This window comes from Triticum dicoccoides, chromosome 6B, assembly GCF_002162155.2.
Source record: "Triticum dicoccoides isolate Atlit2015 ecotype Zavitan chromosome 6B, WEW_v2.0, whole genome shotgun sequence".
NCBI classification, from domain to species: Eukaryota; Viridiplantae; Streptophyta; class Magnoliopsida; order Poales; family Poaceae; genus Triticum; species Triticum dicoccoides.
This window is the reverse complement of record NC_041391.1, coordinates 8,469,488-8,492,013: the sequence shown is the minus strand read 5'-3', so window position 1 is coordinate 8,492,013 and position 22,526 is coordinate 8,469,488. Positions and strand designations below refer to the sequence as shown.

Sequence of the window (22,526 nt, the reverse complement as noted above, 5' to 3'; positions counted from 1 at the left end):
GGCCCGCGGTCCACTGTGCCGTCACCGTGCGTCGACCTCCCGTGGTATGATCCGCGCCGTCTTCCTTGGTGCGGGAACGCCACCGTTCGTGCCGGTCTTCATCGCGCTGTCGGGTTCTTCGCCTACTTCGAGCACCGCCGCCGCACTCCTAACCTAGCCGCCGCCGTCGTCAGGCCGCCGCTGCCGCTCTTCTTTGGCCGCCGCCGCCGCTACCTCCGTAGCTGCCGCCGTCGCCCGTCCACCCCGCTCGTCTTGCCTTCGGATTTCACCTGTTTGAGCAACCTCATCGGTTTTCACTCCAACCACGACACCGCAATGCATCGATCGTTACCACTGTGGGGGGGGGGGAGGGGGGTGTCCGTCGTCTTGCCTTCGGATTCTTCTCCAGCCTCACCGTTTGTGTCGCTACCGTTGTGACTGCGAGGGGATGTGGAGTATCGTGATTATTAGGAAAGACGAGATAGACAAGGATTTGTTCTGGCTTGTCTTGTACTCCAAGTAGATCATTGTACTCCTATATATATGCCCACAAGGCTCAAGCAATACAACAACTATTCCACCAAATCCCTCTCTCCCATTTAACAAATTGTTTCCAGAAAAGGGTTTCAAGTGGAATGATCAAGCCACAAAGGCTTTTCTGGCTCTGAATACGATGGCTCGTACCCCTGTTTTGGTCCATTGAGCATGATGCGTGTGACACCCGTGTGGGAGCGGTGTTAATGTGGCGTGGTCATCCTATCGCATATAGAGCAAGTCGTTGGGAGTCATGAATTGCAAGCTGTCAATTTACAAGAAATAACTTGTCACGGTGATCATGGCGGTGGACAAATGGCGTCAGCACCTTCAGAAAGGCCGTTTTACCATTTTGACCGATGATAAGAGCCTTTGCAACTTAACTGACCATCAACTCACATCAGATCTACCATGAAAACAAGCTTTTGCCCCGCTTTATAAATAAAACAACCAACCAGTCCAACAAGCAGTAGCAACAAACCAAGAATGGGGTGGCAGATTCTCTATCGTGCAGAGCTCATCAATTTGAAACACTGAGCGATTCCAGTTTGCAGGCCAGATTGGATACAGGAAGTACTGAATTCGTATCATACAGAAATGGCCGCACTGTTGCGGTAGCTTGCAATTCACCCTCCTTACGTGATAGGTTATACTTTGGAGCATAGGTTTATTGAACAGTACAAGGGAAGATTGGTCATTGGGCAAAATTTTGCACCACAGACAAAACAGATGGCTTCTCTGTATGATAGTGTCGTCGGTGGTCATGGCATTCAAGCAAGTTATCAACCAGCCAAGAAAACTTTACTGCTTGGGATGCGAGAAGCCCGAGAGGGTGGGTGATGCGGAGCATCCTTCGGTCATCCCCATGGATCTACCATCGTCTCACCAAGCACCAAGAGGACCCATGACAAGAGCTAGAGCTAGAGCTCTCGAGACCGAGGTGACTTCTTTCCTTAGTGATATCTCATATGACCCTCTCGAGACATGGCTACTATCTAAGTCCGGAATGTTGTGCATGATTAGGTACCAAGAGGACCCTTCCGAGGATGCACATGAAGATGGTCGAGACCCCAAGTCCATGGAAGAAGAGAACCAACGGGAGAAGGCGAGAACAGCTTCCAGGCACCAGACATCCGGCCATGGCCCCGGACATCCGGCCCCTGGAGATCTTCCCCACAGCCAGGCGACTGCAGCATAAGCTACAGGGCCCGGACATCCGGCGTCCGGCCCGGACATCCGGCGTCCGGCCCGGACATCCGGCCCTCCTCAGCAAAAATCCGGCCTCCGGCCCGGACATCCGGCCACGGCGTCCAAGGAGCACAGAAGGTTGCCCCATCAGCCGGGACATCCGGTCGTCACCCCGGACATTCGGCGCCTCCCAAAGCCCCGGACAACCGGCACCTCCGCCCGGACATCCGGCCCCGTCCATCCAGAGAGCAGCACGGCCGTCTCCACCAGCCCGGACATCCGGCCCTTCAGCCCGAACATCCGGCCCCACGCGAGCGACCGGACATCCGGCCCGTCGCCCGGACATCCGGCCTTTCCTGTCTGCGAACAGTGTAAAGGCCGAGGCCCATGTACCTCCCTTCGCCCCTAGACTATATATACTCCATCCACACCTATGTTTTAGGGTTAGCATTGGTTTAGCTCATTTGAGATAGAGCATTGCTCATCCGTACCGGATCTACTCCTCGTGAGGGGCCGCACCTCTTCGGAGAAGATCCACCCGGATTCAAGGCCTCCATCCGGACTCGATGATCTAGCACTTGTGTGATCTATTTCGTGTCGGTTGAGTGTTTCTCTTGTTTCCCCTCGTGATTTCCCTTGTGTTCTTCCGTGCGTTCTTCGTATTCCCCGTAGGGATCATCTCCAAACGTGAAAGATCGACCCCATAGGGTTCTGCCCTACATCAGTGGGGGTGGGAGTGCCGCGCCGACGCCATGTGGTCTTTGCTCGGCAGCGCAGACCAAGGGCCGCGATAGGGGACGGGTGTGGAGGGGAGCCTAGCCAGTAGCTAGGGCTTCGCTCCCAGGTTGCCAGCGGGGAGCAACACGGGACACGAGAAGCCCGATAGGCCTAATAACTTTCATACGAGGAAGTTCTACGGAAGTATTGTTAATCAGGTGTCGAACAGACCATGGTTGTTCAAAGTACAACATTTGTTTGCTTGGAGTATGTATGAAGATAAAACAAGTTTATTTGATTTTTATCGGATAGATCAATTAATGCTCCGACTGCAGGTTCATCAAAACATGCAACGACTTCATGCACCAGCATTGTTTTGCACAAGCACGAGATCTCTTGGCGGCGGCGGCTGATTGTAGTCTCGGCAGCAGCACTCTGTTCTGTTGTGACGGCATTTGGACATGATACTGTAAGCATGACCTTCACCATGTTTTAAAACTTTGCAATAAGAGAGGCACCCCGGAGCAGTGCAGTGCAGTAATTGACGGCACTCCCAACCCTCCTCTACAAATGAATTACATTATTGCGGCAATAGCAATTCAGTTTAGCTTGTATACAAAGATAAAACAAGAATATAGTTAGCTAGATTTTTGTTTTTCCATGTTTGGAAATCGTAGAGTAAAACAAGCTGGACATTGTTGCATACCTTCATCAGTTCCATGACAAGATGGCAACGAAGAGGACATCATCATGACGACCAAGAGAGCAACCGCCATGGTGTAGACAATGGTCCTTGTATCGCTATTGAGGATTGCCATACCACAACAAGAGAGTACTTCTACTTGCCCTGCTTCTTCCTTCCCCTATATGGGATCCACGCTGCCAAGCTCCATTGCTGGTATTTATATAGAGCCACCACCAAGTTGTGGATATCGATCGATTCCTTGTTGCATTTATGCGTATCTTTAAATTAATGTTCACATATATCCTTGTACTGACATGCTCCGACCTTTGTATACACTATATTTATTTCATATTCTTTTGTGTGGTATTTAATGTCAGGGTTTGTACAGGAGAAAAGCACGAATTAGATCGCATGCATTTAGTTGTATCTTGTATTTATTTCCCCAAACTAATTGTTGCTAGGCAAATAATATAATAAGAGATTGCATATCCTATGTTGGCATTGATACCATATTTCGTGGCTCTGTTCATGTGGTTTCTGTCTTGTCATACTCTGCCTTTTCTCTAAAAAAACATATCCTATTAAGTTCAAATAAATGTCACATCTCTTGTATTTGTTTTTGTTGATTTATATGAGCACTAATGCAAGATAACCGTTTGTACCATGCATTTATTTCAAGTTTCTCATTGTAACCATGGGCCACATATGGGCCGCAATAACCTTGGGCCGCAAACGGGCCAAAACATGACATTGGCCACTAATGGGTCGTATAACATCATACATTTAAAAAGGTTCAAAACACAACATGGTCCACAAACGTGCTAAAAGCACAATGGCCCGCTAATGGGCACAAACACATAATGTGTTGTTAATAGGCGGAAAGCCATCACGGGCTTAATACAGACCATAGGCATAATTGGCTATTAATTAATGGGACAAATGTACGGTCTTGAAACGACCCAAAGATTTCATGCGCCTTTAATGGGATGAATAGAACCACTGGCTGAAAATGGCCCGGTGGCAGAACAGGCCGCTAGCAGATCGAAAGGTCTTAAGGGCAAAAGACGGAATAAACAAATCTTTCATGGCCAACATGGCTGGATTTTCATCAAGGTTATCATAACCAGTGTTAAATGATTGAGATTTCAAAGTCATTTCAGAGAGATGGCTATTATTTCCTAATCCAAACACCAGCTTACAACAAGGAGCATTGTTCAACATTAACATGCAAAGCAGTCAACAAACATCACCCAGACGGTGGATACGATTTTATTCTACAATGGAAGTATGAAAGTCCCATCCCATGTTGCTGCAAGCATGCACTATGGCACTTGGGGGCTAATGCATAGTCATTATAAATAGTCTCATTGAAGACCCTACCCATCACATAATGATGCGCCGCCCTTGGGGGCTACCAATTGCTCCTGTCAAAAATTCAAAGTATACAAGCCTTAATCCACTACATGAAAAGTGACCCAAAGCTTGGGGGCTACATCATATGATGTTATTTTCAAAGGAGTACATGTAAGTCCCAGGTCGCTGGAGGCAAGACAACCCGACACTTGGGGGCTACAGCAGTCAGTTGTTTACTAAGATTATACAGTCCAAATTGAAGACCCGGCTCATCACGTACCGATGAGCCGGCCCTTGGGGGCTGCACATGTGAAGTGCAAAACATTCAGTTTATAATTGGAGACTTGGCTGGACAAACTGTTTCTCTCCAAAAGATGCAACATTTGTATTTAAGCAAGTCTTAAGCTATCACTTTCTTCTACTCAACACTTGGGGGCTACAGGTGAGGGAGGAACACCTTCAAATTTTTAGTTTTATGCGAACCAGGTCTCATATTTTTGGTGAAGAAGTTTGCAAAGATTATCTCCTCCGAGATATTCAGACAAGTCAGCTCAACATCGTATGAATTTTTTATCAAAGTCTGAAGCATTGAAAGTTGACACTACATCAGACAAAATTTTCTTTTTATCAAGCCAAGGCGTTTTTTAAGACAACTCAAGATATCATATGGGTTATTTTTTCAACTCAAGATATCATATGTGTTATTTTTTCTGCATGGAATTACCATCGGCAGGTTGATATGACAGAGACCCAGATTTTCAGGAGCTGGCTCATTATCTATTCTTATTTCAGAAAGCTTAGCATGAATGCACGCCAAGCCTGTATTCAAGATAATCTGGGGGCTAATGTCGGGGGAATTGCCCGCAGCTAAACCCGGCTCATGACATTAAGTTATCTCCGAAATATATATAACTGTATGCATTAAGCAGGAGGCACCTTTCAAGTTATTGAAAACACATCAGAAGTGGTGTTAAAGGGTCATGTAGCAACCAGACAATGAAGATTAGACTGCACTATGTGCGTATGTTCACTCTGACTAACATATTTGGCAGTGAGTGTTTCTTTTCTTGTGTAGTAATCATCAATCATTCACACACTTGATTAATGGATACATTTTCTCAACACTTCCTTTCCATTTTTGTGCACTAAACCTCAGTTTAACACTCTCACCTGAAGAAATGACTTTGATGACAGATTGTCAACAACCAGAGAGAGCAAACATGTTTAAGTGCAGCCTGGAGCATGCTGAATTTCGAGATAGATTTACACCAAAATGACCTGGCTTCTTAGGATCAGCAGAAAATCAAAAATATCCAATCTGTCATTAACGCAATGGTCATCGAAAACTATATACCTGACAAGAAATAATTAAATGCGCTAGAGCCCGATGTCATGCAGAAGTGGTAAACTGTCCACAAATTTTGCAAGCTGGGTAAATCCTTCTTTCAGGTCATGTGATCGTCTTAGTTTCTTTCAAGTAGCTAGGCAACTGGGACTTCACACGGAACCTGTGTAAAGTACAGACCTTCACATCAGAGCCGAGCATTAACCAGGCATGCAAGTCGACTAATGTCTGCTGATATTAGATACTAATATACAAGAGTTCACACGGCTAAATCCAACAAGTTCCACTTCACGGACAGGCGCATAAAAGTAGAACAGCCTACATTCTACATAGAGGAGCAATCTCAGCATCAACCACATCATAGAAGAACATAATAGACTACATAGCAGGACAATTTGAGCATCGAGTAGCCATGTCTGCGTCACAGAAAAATAGAACAACTTCACTACACTAACTACCCATGCCAGCGTCTCAGCAAAACAGAAGAACCTCCCTAGACCACTAGTCATGGCGGTGTCCCAGCAACCCGAATTTCACTCTCTCTTAATACCTGCAGAACAATCAATGTCATCCCAGTCAAACAAATTGGTAATGTTCTCTCACAGCAGAACAAATTTTGTATGATCCCCAAAAAATAAGCATTAACTTTGCTGGAGTGCAGATTATACAAAAAAAAAATATCCAAAGCTGAATCGGCCCAGTACACAAGCTAATACTACAAACGGAGAACAACAATAAGGGAACATTTAGTTTGCATTGCCACCTATATGCTGACATGTTTTCAAGATTCTTGCAATATAAGTAGTTAAGTACACACGATCACAGTAGAAATTACGAGATCGGTGACTCACCGCCTATCATCTGAGGCAAACAAACTCTAAGATTGTCAACTCATTCCAGATTTACTTTTGTGTGCCAACCCATATGTGAGGCTCAGAGTACAAACGGAAAATGGCACAAAGGCATGCTTCTTGAAAATGCTTCTTGCAAATTGGGTAACCAAGCAAAAAAAAAAGATATATGAAAAGATAAAAGTATCTAAGTTGTTTGACCAAGATAGCATGTTAGCAGATCAAGTGTGTACACAGTTCCAGATCCGCTCCTTTCGTCCCAACTCTCCTGCCTACAAGCAAAAGAAGCCCAAAACATATGAAAACTCTAAGAGAAGTTGAGTCCAAGATAGAAAATGAAGCCACATATATCACCAGGTCCAAAAAAGAATGGTAAAAATGTTTACATGTTCGGAGAAATGCATTTATCCAGAATTATTGTCGAGTGAGGTTTATGAATTGATGATTTCTATCAAGATCGATCCAGTTAAATTTTAATCTTGCAAGGAAAAATAGTGAATAAGAAAACATGACAAGCTTTAAGCCACCTCCAGATGTTCCAATTGCTTAATTACTTCAGATGGTTTCACTACTGCAGCTATTGCCACTTTCCAATTTTTAGAACCCCCCTGATGAAAAGATCATTACAAGTACATAATGGTATTTAGCCTTTAGCAATGGCCAGGAAACAAAGCAATATTTGTATTCCTGTTCTAGCTTTAATGGAGCTCTATAATAACAAGAAATTAGATAACCATAAGATGACCAGATCAACAGAGGAACAAACAAGACAACATATTTTTATGTAGAGTGAATTCCACTTTTTACTCCTTAGTTATGCATTTTTGACACTAATTACCCTGTCGAATGAAAAATCATCAAGATTACCCCTTTTAAAAGCTTTGAAACCTTGTTTTTTTATGCGTGTCTATTGGGCAAGGTGTAAGGTGTTGACCAGAGTTTAAAAATATCAAGACGAGGAGGAGGATTTGAACATATGGGTAAGAGAAATCTGAACATGAATATCGATTATGCCCTCAGATCTTTACGCATTTTACCGTGCCACGTCGGTGTAACATGCCGGTACTATCTAACAGAAACAAGCAAAGTGCTAAACTGGGGTAAAACTGTGTTCAAAATCTTCTAAATGAAATATTTGGTAGAGGTTGCAGTAAATAGGGTAATATGTGTCACAAATGCAGAACTACAGAGTAAAAAGTGGAATTCACTCTTTTATGTATCTAGCTCAATCCTAATAACAGGAACAATGTTACCGCAATAACGTACCAAAAGTAACTGGAATGAATACGAGCGAAACAAACTAAATGGACTTTTTTGCTTGTGCAATGTAGATAGGGCGTATTACCTGCAGTATAGAAATTCCTGTAGGGATAAAAGGTGTCAGGACATATGTTGTTTCTTTTAACAATATGTTTGATCTGCATCGAGTCAACTTGGAGTGTGAAGTTGCCGGTTACAGTAGTGAGAACAATCACATTTGCGTCCTCATCATACCCGACGAAAAGTGCAGAATACATTCTCGTTGGAACCATACCCTCGAGTGGAATGGTTTTCTGCAGCAGCACCCATTCAAAAACACCATCGCAGTTAGATTTCCTCTCCCATAATTTGATAGTCAGGTCCAGCGAAATAGCAAGGCCTAGTCCATCATTCTCCATCCGTAAGAGATGAAAATACCAGTCGTCGGTACCATGGTTTTCTACCAGCTTTTCGATCAGACCAAGACTTTGCATTTCGAAATCAAACACAAGGACATCACCTCCAGAAATCAACAAGCAAAGTGTATTCCCGACAAGGGTGCTGGGCCTTCTTAACCTAGACATTCCAGCTGTTATCGTCATCATCGAGAAAATATCTCCCCAAACACCAGACGCCGAGTCGTAGACAGAACAAAATGCCGGTGTATTGTACTCAGCGCAAACCAAAACCAATTTAAACGGGCTCGAGAAGCAATCTCCGTGGACATGCCCATCTTCGGCATCGATGCACAATACAGTGCCATGCCAGGCACAGTAATCCCTCCTCAAGACGCTGTTGTTGAACCCTGGTGGAAAAGCCACACGACGGTCTCGCCGTTAAACTCTTTGATTAGGAGAGAGAGTCCGTGGCGGCAGCCCATGTATGCATGTTCATGGTATGGTGTGCTGCTCTTTGACCGGGAGAAGCGGGCAGCAGGGATGCGGTCAGGCGAGTCCATAGCAGGAATGAAGCTTTTAGCATACCCTCTGAAGAAGCCGAGCAGAGGAGGTTTCCGGTGGTGCTTGCGGAAGCGTTTGCGGAACTTGGGTTCGGAGAGGATGCTGCCCCAGTGCCTGCATACGGCCGACGCGCGGGGGAGCGAGGACGGCTTTGGAGGGAGGCGGACAAGGATCTCGATGAGGAGGTTGTCGTCGCTGAGCACATTGGACACCGGGTCGGCTGGCGGCCTGGAACACAGCAGCCTATTTCCATCCACACACGGAGAGCTGGGAATGGGATCGGCACTGACACAAAAAAAAAAAAGAAAATTCAATCAATTGGCTGGTTTCTCCAATGATCCAGCACACATATGCACATCCATCAAGCATAGCATAGCAAACACAAAGTAAGTAGGTGCACAAACACATATGTACATCCAGCACAGCATAGCATACACAAAATGAAGAGGGGGTCACAGGAACTAGATGGGGAATTTTACCCTTGGTCCTTGGCCTTGTCATCTTCCACACACGGCGATCCGGCGATGGGACGGCCCTGACATGAAAAGAAAATGCAGTCAATCAACTGGTTGGAAGCATCCAACACACATATGCACATCATCCATCCATGAATCCATCCATCCAGCATATAGCACACACAAAGTAAGTACAGTGCACTGCACAAAATAAAGAGGCCGGGAGAGGAAATGGATGGTGAATGTTACCCTTGGAACTGGGGAATCTCAGCAGCCGGATCCATCATCTCGTCTCCTCTCTCAATTGCTGTAATGAAGCAGGGGAAGAATGTTAGGGCTTGATTTGGAGGGGGGAAATTAACAAGAATGGGAGTAGATTAGATGGAGATGGACGGGAAGGAGTAGATTGGGTTGCCTGACCTCGAATCGCCGGTGGGTGGCTGCCGGGGCTGGGGACGGGGCGGCGGGGTGAGGTCGCCGGCGGCGGGGTGAGGCCAGCTGAGTGAGAGTGGGGGACTGGGGACTGAGAGTGGAGACTGCAGTAAGCACGGTTGCAGCCTAGCCTGCCATGTAAACCGTGGCCCATCCAAGCCCAGCCCAATCTGCCAGTTAGGAATCGCCCTATCGCCTAAAAAAGGCCCCTAATTCTAAAAAAAAAAACTAAAAAAGGCCCCTTTTTTTCAATAAAACATCTTGCCACTCCTAAAAAAGTCTTGCCTATAAAAATACAATCTTCTTACTCACACCAGAAAAATGCCTATCTTTTTACTCACACTAAAAAAGGCATTTCTCACAAAAGGCCACTGAGATTTTCTTTTAAAAAAATAGACTGATGACTATGTGCAAGTTGCTGGAAAAAAATCAAATCGTCAGATGATTTTTTTTTCATCAGTATCGTATTTATGGAAAGCCGTACTTTTATTTAGGCAAGACATTTTTTATTAGATCATTTCATTTTTTATTTTGTGGGATAAGTTTAATTTCGAACACCATGTTTTTTTTAGGAAAACCATGATGTTTGGTAAAGCATAAATATCTTCGTTCCATTTCTTATTTTGAGATGTCTGATTTAAAAAAAATCATGAATATCCTTATATTTCTGAATTTTCTTTTTTTTATTTTACTACACTTTCTTGTGGTATTTTTCAAGGAGTTGTCTGTACAATAATTTTATAAATCCTATTTTGATCACCTTTTCACCTAATAAGTTGACTTTCGGAACCTTTTTTTTTTGTTTTACTTTCTTTATATCTTCCAAGCATGTTATAATGCTTCTTCCAATTCATCTACCAGCAACACAGCAAGATTCCCAAACTACTTAATCAGTACAGAGTTTCAACTGCTTTACTTATATTCTTGTATTTTTGTGCAGTATTATGTTGTAATGAACTAATTGACCAATACACATACACAGTAGTACTATGAGCGAATTGAACCCTCTTTTTTCTTTTTTTGCTATGGAGACTGAATTGAGCTATTCATCGCATGCTGTTGAAGACTGCATGAATAAGAGAAAAAGTAATCTAAGAAAACTGAGACTGTGCTAAAAATACTGAACATAAAACGAGGCTAAGGGGGGAAGTTCCCTCCCTTCTTTGTTAGGTAGGTGGGAGGATTCGAACCCAGGTGGCTTGAGTGGAAACAGAACGCACTCGGCCTTGCCCTCGGAGGCTCTCCACAAAAAAAAAAATCAAGGCCAAACATTTTGATTTTGACAGCAACAACAATCTAAGGCAGCATTTTCCTTATGCGCATGTAGACGCAGGCACCAAGGTGCGGCCGACAGAAAAAATGCCGCCGTGGCAGTCACCGGTTGGCTCTCTCACCAGGCTGCGTCAGTCTCTCGTTTTTCCTGGAGAACCGACTTTAATGGACTGAGTGTCGAAAACGGCAAGTCCAAGATGTGAAAATATCTTCAGCGTAATGCAGGACAATAAAAATCTCCATGGCAGATCCAGAACAAGACTAGAATTTAACAAAAAATCAGTAATTTTCTCCAGTCAAACAAAGTTCAAACAAAAACTCACAACACTATTTTGATTAAGAGCCAAGCCACAAAACTCTTTGAAGTTCAAACAAAGACTGACAACATTTTCTTGATTTGTCTCCTCCAAGAAAGAGCCAAGACATCAGTTAGACCACTAGCAACTGGGAATATACAACTGGGGCTAGGTTTGTGCTCTAGCTAGGCAGTAAAACAGAGCATATACAGGCATTGTCTGTCCCTGCTGCAAGTGGAGATGTGAGCAGCATTATCACAATTAGATCACTAGCAAGACTCACAGTTAGGGACTTCACAAAGAAACTCTGTAAAATGCCGAACCAATTCCACGAGTCACTAATCAGGCACGCAAATTGACTGATGTCCGCTGAACTTAGATACTAATATATATATAAGAGTTCAGATGATTAAACCCGATAGGCTCACTTCACGGCCCGCGGTACCTAAAAGTAGAACAACCTACATACTACATAGAGTTGACATCTCAGCATCGATCACACCACATGCCACAGCATACTACATAGTAGAGGATCCAACAGACTACATAGCAGGACATTTTAAGCGTGAACCGCATCATACAAAATAGAAGAACTTCACTACACAACTGGCCATGTCTGCATCTCAGCAAAATAGAAGAATTTCCGTACGCCAACTAGCCATGGCTGCGTCTCAGCAACCCGAAGTTAACTCCCACTACCTGCTGAACAATCAATGCCATCTCAGTGAAAACAAATTGGTAAGACTCTCTAACAGAAAAGCCTAATTTTGTATGATCACCATACATAAACATTAACTTTGCCATAGTGCAAATTATACGAAAAACATAACCAGAGCTGAATCATCCCAGCGCTATTAGAAAAATTGATACTATAAGAGAACATTTACTTTGTGTGCTACATAACTACGTACTGCCGCCGTAGAACATAAAAGATCAGTGACAAGATGCATATCATCTGAGGCACAAAAATGTCTGGTATCTCTACTCAAAGGCATGCTTTTTGGAAATCTAAGAATTGCCATGGCACCATCTTGTAACTTGAGAAACCAAGAAAAGAAAACATATACGGGATGATAAAATTACCTAAATTGTTTGACCAAGGTAGTATGTTAGCAGATCTGGTCCGATCACAATTAGTTCCAGATTCACCCCTTCCCGACCGACTGCCCTGCCTTGCTACAAGCAAAAGAAGCCCAAACCAAACAAGAATTGAAAGAAAAGTTGAGCCAAGGATAGTAAATGTTGCTGGGTCCAAAAAAGAATGGCTGTTTACATGTTCAGAAAAAAATTCATTTACCCAGAATTATTTTCAAGCGAGTTTGTACCAGTTATGACCATAATGCCAAAATAAAATATGCGCAGATTGGAAAACCTAAGTTCCAAAACAAGCATTACATGGTACTACGTGAAATTAATGAACTAGTACTACTACTCGATCAAAACTAGAGTACATGGTACCATGAATTGACGATAACTATCAAGATTGATCAGTATAAATTTTAATCTTACAAGGAAAAACAATGAATGAGAAAACATAAAAAGCTTTAAGCTTCTAGATGTGCCAATTGGCTAACTATTTCACAGAGCAGATGGTTTCATTCCAATACTTTGAGACCCTCTAATGACAAGATCATTGCAAACACATAATCATAGTTAGCATTTAGCAATGGCCAGGCATCAAACCAATAGTTATATTCCTGCTCTAGCTTGTACCCTAGATAATAAGAATTTAGATCACCATAATATCAGCAGACCAACATAAAACAAACAACAGAATGTATTTTTATATATCCTTACTCATAGGAACAATATTACCGCAACAAAGTCCCAGAAGCAACTGCATTGAATCTGAGCGAAAAAAAACTGATTGGACTTTTTTGTTCATGCAATGTAGACAGGGACGTATTACCTGCAGTATAGAAATTCGTGTAGGGATAAAACGGGTCGTAACATATGTTGTTTCTTTTGACAATATGTTTGATCTGCATCGAGTCAAGTTGGAGTGTGAAGTTGCCGGTCATCGAAGTGAGAACAATCACATTTGTGTCCTCATCATACCCGACGAAACGTACAGAATTCATTCCCCTTGGAACCATCCCCTCCAGTGGAATGGTTTTCTTCAGCAACACCCATCCGACGACACCATCAGAGTTAGATTTCCTCTCCCACAATTGGATGGTCAGGTCCAACAAAACAGCAAGGCCAAGTCCACCACCCTCCATCCGTAAGATCTGAAAACACCCGTCGGTAACATAGCAGAATGCCGGCTTCTCGATCACATCAAGGCTCTGACATTTGAAATCAAACACAAGGATATCACCTCCAGAAATCAGCCAGCAAAGTGCGTCACCGACCAGGATACTGGGCCTTAACAGAGAAATTGTACGCGATATTGCGGTCGAGAAAACACCTCCCCAAACACCAGACACCGAGTCATAGACAGAGCAAAATGCCTGTGTATTGTATCCACCGCAGCAGAGCAAGACCAATTTAAACGGACTCGAGAAGCAATCTCCGTGCACATGCCCATCTTCAGCATCAGCACACAACACCGCGCCGCGCCACATACAGAAATTCCCCGCAAAGGCGTCATCTAGCCCGGGCGGAAAATCCACGCTGTGCTGTCGGCCAGTGAGGGGGTCCCACACGAAGGTCTTGCGCTCCTGCTTGTTGACCAGAACAGCAAGGCCGTGGCGGCAGCCCATGTATTCTCGATGGTCGTTGTAGCGCGTGCTGCTCTTGGGCATGGAGAAGCAGGAGGCAGTGATACGGTCGGGCGAGTCCATGACGGGAGCAAAGCGGTTGGCATACCCTTCAAAGAAGCCGAGCAGAGGAGGCTTGCGGTGGTGCTTGCGGAAGCGTTTGAGGAACTCGGGGTCGGAGAGGATGCCGCGCCAGCGCTTGCACACGGCGGACGCGCGGGGGAGAGAGGACGGCTTGGGAGGGAGGCGGACGAGGATCTCAGCGAGGAGATTGTCGTTGCCGAGCACCTTGCACACGGCACGCCACTGCTTCCTACCATACACACGCGGCGAGCTGGAAATGGGGTCGGCCCTAAGACGAAAATAAAATGTTGATCAATCTTCTGGTTTCTCAAATGATCCAGCACACAGAGCAGACATATGTACATCCATCCAGACAGCATTGCATAAACAAAGTAAGTAGTGCACTGCGCAAAAATTAAGAGGGGGAGGAACATCGGCGGGATCTTACCACTGGAGTTGGGGAACCTCAGCGGGGTCCAACAGCCCTCCTCTCTCTGCACTGCTGCAATCCAGAAATGCAACTAAGGTTAATAAGCATGACAAACAAGCTATCAGTCACGAATATCCAGAAACCGAAACACACAAGTGTATAATCATCAAGCAGGAGATACTTTCCAAAACACTGAAAACATTCTGAGTTACTTTGATTGAAGTAGACGATTCGGGCTAGGTGCGTTCTCTACACTAGGGCCTACTGCATCTTGCCCATCCACCTTGCAAGTAGCACCTCACGTCACAGAGCCAGGCATTACCCGAACCAAATCCAGGAGCCACTAATCACACGCAAATCGACTAATGTCTGCTGATCATGGATAACACACAAGACGGAACCCGGCAAGCAAGCGGCAAGAAGGAGAGGGGGCGTCTCAGCCTCAACCACTTCACCACTTTGGCATATGCACAGAGTAAGTAGTATTGCAATGTGCAAAATAAGGAGGTGGGGTGAGGGCATCGGCGGCATCTTACCCTCGGCCCTGGGGAGCCTCGGCGGCGGGATCCAGCAGCGGCGCCGTCTCCTCTCTCTGCGCTGCTGCGGCGGGAGGGGAAGAATGTTAGGGTTCGATCGGGAGGGGGGAATCTGGCTGGCTAGGGTTTTCTGCTCTGCTAGGAGGGGAGAAATTAAGAAGAAAAGAAGCAGGAATAGCTGCTGGGTCAGATGGAGCGGGAGGGGGAGGAGAATGGCGGGCAAACCTCGGCCGGATCGCCGGCGACGGGGCGGCGGCGCGGTGAGCTCGCCGGCGGCTCCGCTCATCTCCAGTCCGTCCGCCAACTGCTTCTTTTTTTTTCGTTTGATTGATTGACGATGATGAGGAGTGGGGAGTGAGTGAGGGGAGCGCCGAAGGAGTAGTAGGCAGGCTGTAAGCACGGGTGCAGCCCAGCCCAATCCAAGCCCAGCCCATCCCAGCCCAATCTGCGGTACATGACTACAGAGCAGCCAGCTGCTTCAACTTGTCTAAAAAGAAAAAGAAAATGCCAGCTACTTTAAGAATCAATGGCAACACCAGATCAGATTTTGATTTTTGAAACTCCAGCCCATTCTTTTAGAAGAAAAAAAAGTGTATGTTTTTCGAAACGCGGACACTTTCCAAATCTGTTTAAAACTCAAAACATAAAAAAAAAACTAATCATTTTTTTGAAAGAACAACCGTTTTTTGACGCCTATTGACAATTCTACGAATACTGAATATACTTCAAAATTATTTTATTTTTTTTAAATTAAGCATTTTACGATTCTGAAAAAGTAGATTTTAAAAATGTATGAACAAAATTACAAAAGAAGAATAAAATTTGATACCATCAACATTTTCTGAAATTAGTGAACATTTTTTTAAATTGAAAAAACTTTGAAAACATTAGCATTTTCGAAATTCCTAAACAAATATAAAACGAGAAATATTTCTAAAATTAGCAAACATCCTTTTAAATTGAACAAACTTTGAAACCGTTAACCTTTTCAAAATTCCGAAAAGAAATTATAAAACGGGGAATATTTGTTCAATTCTTACATATTTTTTTGACTTTTTGACAAAAATTTGGAAGCCTGTACTGTATTTTAAAATTCCCGAAAACAATTGCAATTTCTTACTAAGTTTTGAAACTACAAACAGTTTTGGAGTTGTGAACAAATTTGAAAAACAGGGAAAAAAATTTAAAATCTGATCAAAATTTTGAAAACTGCAAAAAAAAATGAATGCACTCATTTCCTGAATTTTTTGGACAAATTTTGAAATTTCGAACAATGTTTAAAATTTCTAAAAAGCTTTTTTAGAAAAAAATATAAAAAAATCAATGGGAGATGCGCAGTTTGTGTCATGCAAATTTTGAGTCTTTTAGCTTTAGTTTCTATAACCGGGAATGTAAAAAGGCGGCCCATGTACTAGCTTTTTTTTTTAATCTGGCCCATGTACTAGCTTCTTATAGCTACAAGATAGGAGCGGCTGATCTTTCGTGGATTGATCAGTCTCCAGATCTCTCTGCCATGGTCACCAGCGAGTTGGCTGTGCAGGTTTAGGCGTTGAATGAAATGTTCAAAAAAAAAAGAAGGAAAGTAAAATAAAATAAGGAAAATAAAAACAAAATTTCAAAACTAAAAGAGAAACCATTAAAAACGGTTTAGGAACCTACTGCAGTAGGTTCCTGGCCACACACACACACACATAGGGAAAATCCGGTAGGTTCCTGGCCGGTTTTGAGAACTTGCAGTAATTGGACTTCTTTTTTTGCTTGTGCGGCCGGTTTTGAGAACTTGCAGTATTCCATGTGATCACAATGTGATCACTGGTGCTATACAAACAAACATACAACTCAATGTGTCCTTCTATATCCGGTCGATCCAAGCACTCTAACAAAAGTAACTAGAATGAATACCAGCAAAATAAAATAACTGGACCTTTTTTTTTTGCTTGTGCAATAATGTAGGTAGGGAGGCATTACCCGCGGCATAGAAATTTCTGTAGGGATAATAAGCATGGCAACGTCCGGCATTTCTCTTGATAATATGGCTGATCTCGCTCGTGTCAACTTGGAGCGTGAAGTCGCCAATCACCGTGGACAGAATAATCGCATTTGTGTCCTCGTCGTACCCCGCCATCCCATCCTTGCCCATTCGCAGCGTCCACTAAACACTCTCCGCGGAAGGAGCTCCTCCATCTGAAAGGTTTGCAGAGGCACCCATCTGGGAACACCATCACGGTTTGATCCCAGCACCCACAATTTCATGCATGGTGTGCCCTACCAAATGCGCGAAGCCAAGTCCACCATCCTCCGCCCGGAAGAGCTGAACCATTCCGTAGCGCAGGTCGGTCAGAGGGGTAAGTATTGGCTTCTTGATCATGCCGAGGCTATAGGTTTCGAGACCAAATGTAAGGGCGTCACCACCAGAAGGGCACCAGCAAAGTGCGTCCCCAACAAGGTTGGCAGGCTGCCGGCGGCGGGTGGGTTCCTCCCGACGATGAGTCGTCAACAAATTTCCAGATTTAAATCGGGGAAGCAAAAATTATGGCTGCCGGCGGCGGGTGGGTGCGAGCAATCGTGGTTAGTTTGCCTATGGTGAACACCATGTAAAGCAAATCGACAGGGGCACCATGGAAGTGTTGAATTCTTTCAGCTAAATTTGAAGGAAAAGAAAAACTGAGATGTTTTGAAAAAAAAAACAACTAAAACTCGAATTATTTTCATGTAAATTCGAAAGAACTATAAGATACTTTAGGGATTTTTTTCAAACTAAGTTAACAACGCCTAGAAATAATGTGTCAACAATTTGAGAACAAAAAACATTGTCATTGGCTCTTAATTTCTTTAGAGGACTTACTTTCAATAATTAGGGAATGAACATATCCACACAAATCGCATGACCAGATCCATGTGATGTTGGGCGACAAAATGACCGCTACCCGACTAAGTAGATGCGCCACATTGGTGGCTCTGGTGTCAGTTGGAGAGAAAGAGGGATGAAGAGGCCAAGATATGGATACTACCGTCGAAGAAAAAAATAAGTGTGAAATAAAATAATAAGTAAATAAATAGTCTTCTATTGCAATTGCTATCTATGTTTTACTTCTCTTCATCTCAGTAATTGATGAAAGCTATAACTTGCATCACAAATGACAAAAAAAAAATCTATGGTTCTTTTTTCTAAATTTGGTTCACTTGTCGAAACTAGGCCCTGTTTGTTTCAGCTTTGATCTGATCCGAAACACCTGGGATAACAAAGCGGATTCACAGTTATATACGACCCTGTGTTATTTCAGCTTTGATTGGATTTGAATCACCTGAAGATCCGCTTCAGCTTCTCCACCGAAGTGCACTTTGAGGTGCTTCAGCGAATTGCACTAAAAATGACCTGAATCCAGATCCAGCTTCACTGGTAAAGCTGATTCGAAATGTCTGTTTGTTTCAGATTCCAGATCCAGCTTCACTAACGAGGTTGGCTTCACTGGCAAAGTTGATGAACCATTTCTCCCCCTATCTAACCATCCAAATGGCACAAGCTCAACGACTAGGGTTTAGGTCTCCTCTTGGCGACACTTTGTCGTTGAGTTTATGCTTCCCTACGACTCCCCATCGCATCGCTAGATCTCGTCGATTGCCCTCTACTCCCTTAACTGGCCCCTCACTAGGTTTGGATCGATGTCGACGGTGTCTGATGTGCAATCTTCCATTAGTGTCGTCTAGCTAGGAGCAAAGTTGCAACAAACATGGAGGACACACATACAAAGGGTAAAAGTTCAATGCACAGGAAGAGTGGATGCATGTCGCGATTTCAGTTACCGATGAATCTTATGTTTCGGGTGATGCCATAACGCCACTGGGAGAAGGGTGAGGGGAAGAACCCATTTAGACGACGAAGCGCCCAAGCCATAAAAGACTATTTTATTGACTACTTTGATGGTAAATAAAATAATATGTGGAGGATGAATTTCAACTACTTTGTTGACTACTTCGTCACAAGCTTACGTCGCGCATGGTGAGACTACTTTTGTGGAACATCTATCCTAGGTACTAGCTAGCTAGGTCATGGAAATCATCTAATGCCGAAAAGTTATAGTTGGCCGCGTGAAAGGAAGAAGGAAAAAGAAGGAAATCATCTATTTGAGTGCTTGTTGTACTGTCAGTAAAAAAGATAAAAAAAATCGTATGGGTAGATAGAAACCCCTAAATGTAACGTATGGCGGACCATAATTCTTGCGTCGCGGATATCCCGGGCACCCATTCTTCTCGAAAATGAACACGGATGTGTAGCGGGCACTCAGGAGTCAGGACACCCATGTATGAAAATAGCATTAAAAAGAATATCAGATTTTTTTCTGACAGGGACGGCTGGGATCATGGCTACGTCGGCGTTGCTCCAGTGCTCCTGACCGTTCTGCCTGGTGGGCCATCCTAATCGTCTCTCCTCCGCTAAAAACAGGAGCATGCATGTCTGAAGCATTCAAACTTGCTTGGTGCGTGCGTGCGTGCATGCACGCGGCCATGGCTAAAAACAGGAGCTCGACCGTGATGCGGCAGCGCACCAATGGCGCCGAGGCCGATCGAGGCCGAGGCTTCCTCCCCGCCTCTCCTCCATCTCCACCTTCCCCGATCGACCAACCCGCTAGCTATTAATACCCCCACGCCTCGCGATCGATCTTTCCTCCTCCCTCGCTCCAGCACAACCTTCTTCCTTCCTCCTTGATCGATCGCTCCATCGGCCCCCGGTCAGAGCGCGATCGCCGGCCGGCCAGAGCAGGCGCACGCAGCAATGGGGCTCACGGTGCGCATCGTCGTCGGCGCCCTCCTCCTCCTCCTCCTCCTGGCGGCGCCGGCGGCGGCGGCGGGCGAGTGGGACGCGCCGGAGTCGTGCGCGACCCCGGTGAGCGTGGAGGCGGCGTGCCGGGGCGCCTCCGACACGCACCACGGCGTGGACTACGAGCACTGCGTGCGGTCCCTGAGCGCGGACGCGCGCAGCGCCGACGCGTCGGCCTCCGCGGGGATCCACGGGCTGGCGGTGCTGGCCACGCGGATCGCCGTCGACCACGCCGCCAGCACGGAGGCCAAGATCGAGGACCTGGCGGAGCTCGAGGCGGAGGCCGAGGGCGCCGCCTCGCGCGCGCGGTTCGAGCACTGCCTGGAGCAGTACGGCGGCGCCGCCGACCTGCTCCGCGACGCGCTGGACAACCTGCAGGCCAACGTGTACGGGCTGGCCATGCAGCAGCTGATGGCGGCGCTGGGCGCGTCCCGGAGCTGCGAGGACGCCTGGAGGGGCGCCCCGGCCCGCGCCGTCCCCGTCGCCGCCCACGACCGCGAGTACGAGCGCCTCGCCCACATCGCCATCGGCTTCACCCACGCCGCCGCCAAATGATCCATCATGCATCGTCGCCGCCGCCATGGATCAGATCAGATCATCGTCGTCGTCGTCTTCTTTGCATGGATCGGATTGGATTGGATTTCCTCGTCAGCAATCACCCATCGTTCATTATTGATTGATTATTACCATTAATTATTACATATAATCAGGTGTAGTAGTTGGAACCCCATTTTCTTCTTCTTCTTTTTTTTTTTACGTTTTCGATCGATTGTCCATAAAAGCGAATATTGTAGGCCATGATTTACTGATCACCATCAAACAATAAATAAAGCAATGATAATAACAAGATGAATTCACTCATCACATCTGTTTTCTTTCTGTCTGTACAAAGATGAATTTGTGTACTGTGTATCTAATTTAATGGGGATTTTCTACTACTACTACTACTGATCTACTCCCTCCGTTCCTAAATACTTGTCTTTCTAGAGATTTTAACAAGTGACTACATACGGCGCAAAATGAGTGAATCTACACTCTAAAATATGTCTACATACATCCGTATATTGAGTCCATTTGAAATGCCTAGAAAAATAAGTATTTGGGAACGGAGGGAGTAGAAACAAATCGATCCCGGCAGAGATTCAGATGATTTTGCCCTGAGAATCTCTGAATTTGACAGGAAGAGTAGCTTAACGGACTAGCCTTCGGTTTCAGTTGCAAGCCACAGCCTCAAACCTGCAACTCCGTCTTCCTCACACGCTTCACCAACCAGCCACACCCATTTCCTCCTTCAACCTATCTCTTCCTCTCACTATATGTATAGCAGAAAACAATGTGGCCGCTACCCCCGAGTAGAGGAGGCGGAGCGAACATGTCGTCGCTACCGAGCCACATCTTCCTCCTCACCGCCGCCGCCCTCTTATTCGTGCCGCCCCCGGCGATGTCCTCCACCGGCGCCATCATCCGGCTCCCTTACGGCGACGACATCATCGCCGAGACCTGCCAGAGATGCGGCGAGAACAACCACAACGTGGACTACGCCCTTTGCGTCGCCTCCCTCTCAGCTGACCCCACCGGTCGCGACGCCGACCTCCACGGGCTCGCCCTCATCTCGGCCAAGCTGGTGCGGGCGGGGGTGGCGGGCATGGACTCCGGCATGGCAGCGCTCCGGGGCAAGGAGGCAACGAGGTCGACAAGGTGGTCCTGCCTCAACGCCTGCATAGACGTGTTCCGGGACGCCATGGTCGACCTCGACGACGCCATCGCCGCCATCGAGGATGGAAGTTATTCTGACGCCAAGATGAAGATGGCCGCCACCACCGACGCGCCAGTGACCTGCAACGACGAGTTCAAGGAGCAGGGATTGCAGCCGCCCATGGAAGGGGAGGGCCGGCGCCTGTTCCAGCACGCCGTCATCTCCCTCGCCATCATCTCATTAATCTGAACAACAGATTATATATATTGAGCAAACGTCACCAGTATATATTGCTCTATTCGGCATACATCGCTATATTCATCAAGTATGTAATGATATGACTCTTTTATCATCTAGTGCTCCATGTTGCAAGCGACAGAGGACGTATGCAGTATGTATACACATATCAAGATACCTGGTTACAGTCGTGGAAACGAACGTGCCAATGTAGCTGACATGTTACTTAATCTTTGTATCAAGCTACAGAACTAGTTTCGCATCTCAAATATATACACCAAAAAATGCCGAGAGCTCTTGGATAAACTTTTTTACACACATTCAGCCTTCAGGAATCATGCCGGACCGGTTCGCCTCAGACGCTCCAATCACCCTTCGAGATCAACGGCCCACAATCGTGTTACAAGTCATTCTTTGGTTAATTTCAGGCGTGGCACAATGTTCATCGACTGCAGTTCCTGAAAAAGATGGCCAGGCGACACAATGAGAGTTCGTTCACCATACACGACAGGGTTCAAGCGTCCTAGAAATAATGTTTCAGAATCTAATAAGGTTTCAGAACCACTTTGTTTGGGTATGTATGGGCAACGAAAATTTCTGCAGGTAGATTTACAAATAAGGTTTTTCAGAGGTGCACAAGCAACTTGAAAGGAAATGAGGATTATCGGAGCAACAAAAAATTAGGCAAAAGGACCGGCGTCATGACCTTAACTTAACTAGGAGAGGGTAAGCAAAATC

General features: G+C 45.4%; 3 protein-coding genes, 1 long non-coding RNA gene and 1 pseudogene across 12 annotated transcripts; 2 read left to right on the top strand and 3 right to left on the bottom strand.

Annotated features, from left to right (window-relative positions):
- Positions 1-2,692: 2,692 nt before the first annotated feature.
- LOC119320214 lies at positions 2,693-3,275 on the bottom strand. Its single transcript, XR_005154857.1, has 2 exons — positions 3,125-3,275; positions 2,693-2,982 (listed from the first exon to the last, which is right to left on the bottom strand). It is a non-coding gene; the product is annotated as an uncharacterized LOC119320214 (long non-coding RNA).
- Positions 3,276-6,018: 2,743 nt separating this feature from the next.
- Positions 6,019-9,891, bottom strand: LOC119320520 (annotated as a pseudogene).
- A 1,759-nt stretch (positions 9,892-11,650) lies between these two features.
- Positions 11,651-15,379, bottom strand: LOC119322690. Of its 9 annotated transcripts, none has more exons than XR_005155810.1 (6): positions 15,262-15,379; positions 15,037-15,100; positions 14,519-14,572; positions 13,215-14,359; positions 12,389-12,473; positions 11,651-12,007 (listed from the first exon to the last, which is right to left on the bottom strand). XR_005155810.1 is itself a non-coding variant. In XM_037596176.1 (6 exons), exons 1-6 carry the CDS (start codon positions 15,320-15,322, stop codon positions 11,991-11,993), a joined length of 1,434 nt encoding a protein of 477 aa, XP_037452073.1. In that variant the 5' UTR covers positions 15,323-15,379; the 3' UTR covers positions 11,651-11,990. The 9 variants fall into 9 exon arrangements, 7 of the variants coding, with proteins under 7 accessions (XP_037452073.1, XP_037452076.1, XP_037452078.1 ...); XR_005155811.1 differs by having other exon boundaries at positions 11,651-12,004; XM_037596176.1 differs by having other exon boundaries at positions 12,389-12,481.
- Positions 15,380-19,724: 4,345 nt separating this feature from the next.
- On the top strand, positions 19,725-20,716 carry LOC119325585 (putative invertase inhibitor). Its single transcript, XM_037599318.1, has one exon. It carries the CDS (start codon positions 19,811-19,813, stop codon positions 20,408-20,410), a length of 600 nt encoding a protein of 199 aa, XP_037455215.1. The 5' UTR covers positions 19,725-19,810; the 3' UTR covers positions 20,411-20,716.
- A 494-nt stretch (positions 20,717-21,210) lies between these two features.
- LOC119322698 (putative invertase inhibitor) lies at positions 21,211-22,024 on the top strand. Its single transcript, XM_037596193.1, has one exon. It carries the CDS (start codon positions 21,228-21,230, stop codon positions 21,798-21,800), a length of 573 nt encoding a protein of 190 aa, XP_037452090.1. The 5' UTR covers positions 21,211-21,227; the 3' UTR covers positions 21,801-22,024.
- The last annotated feature ends 502 nt before the right edge of the window (positions 22,025-22,526 follow it).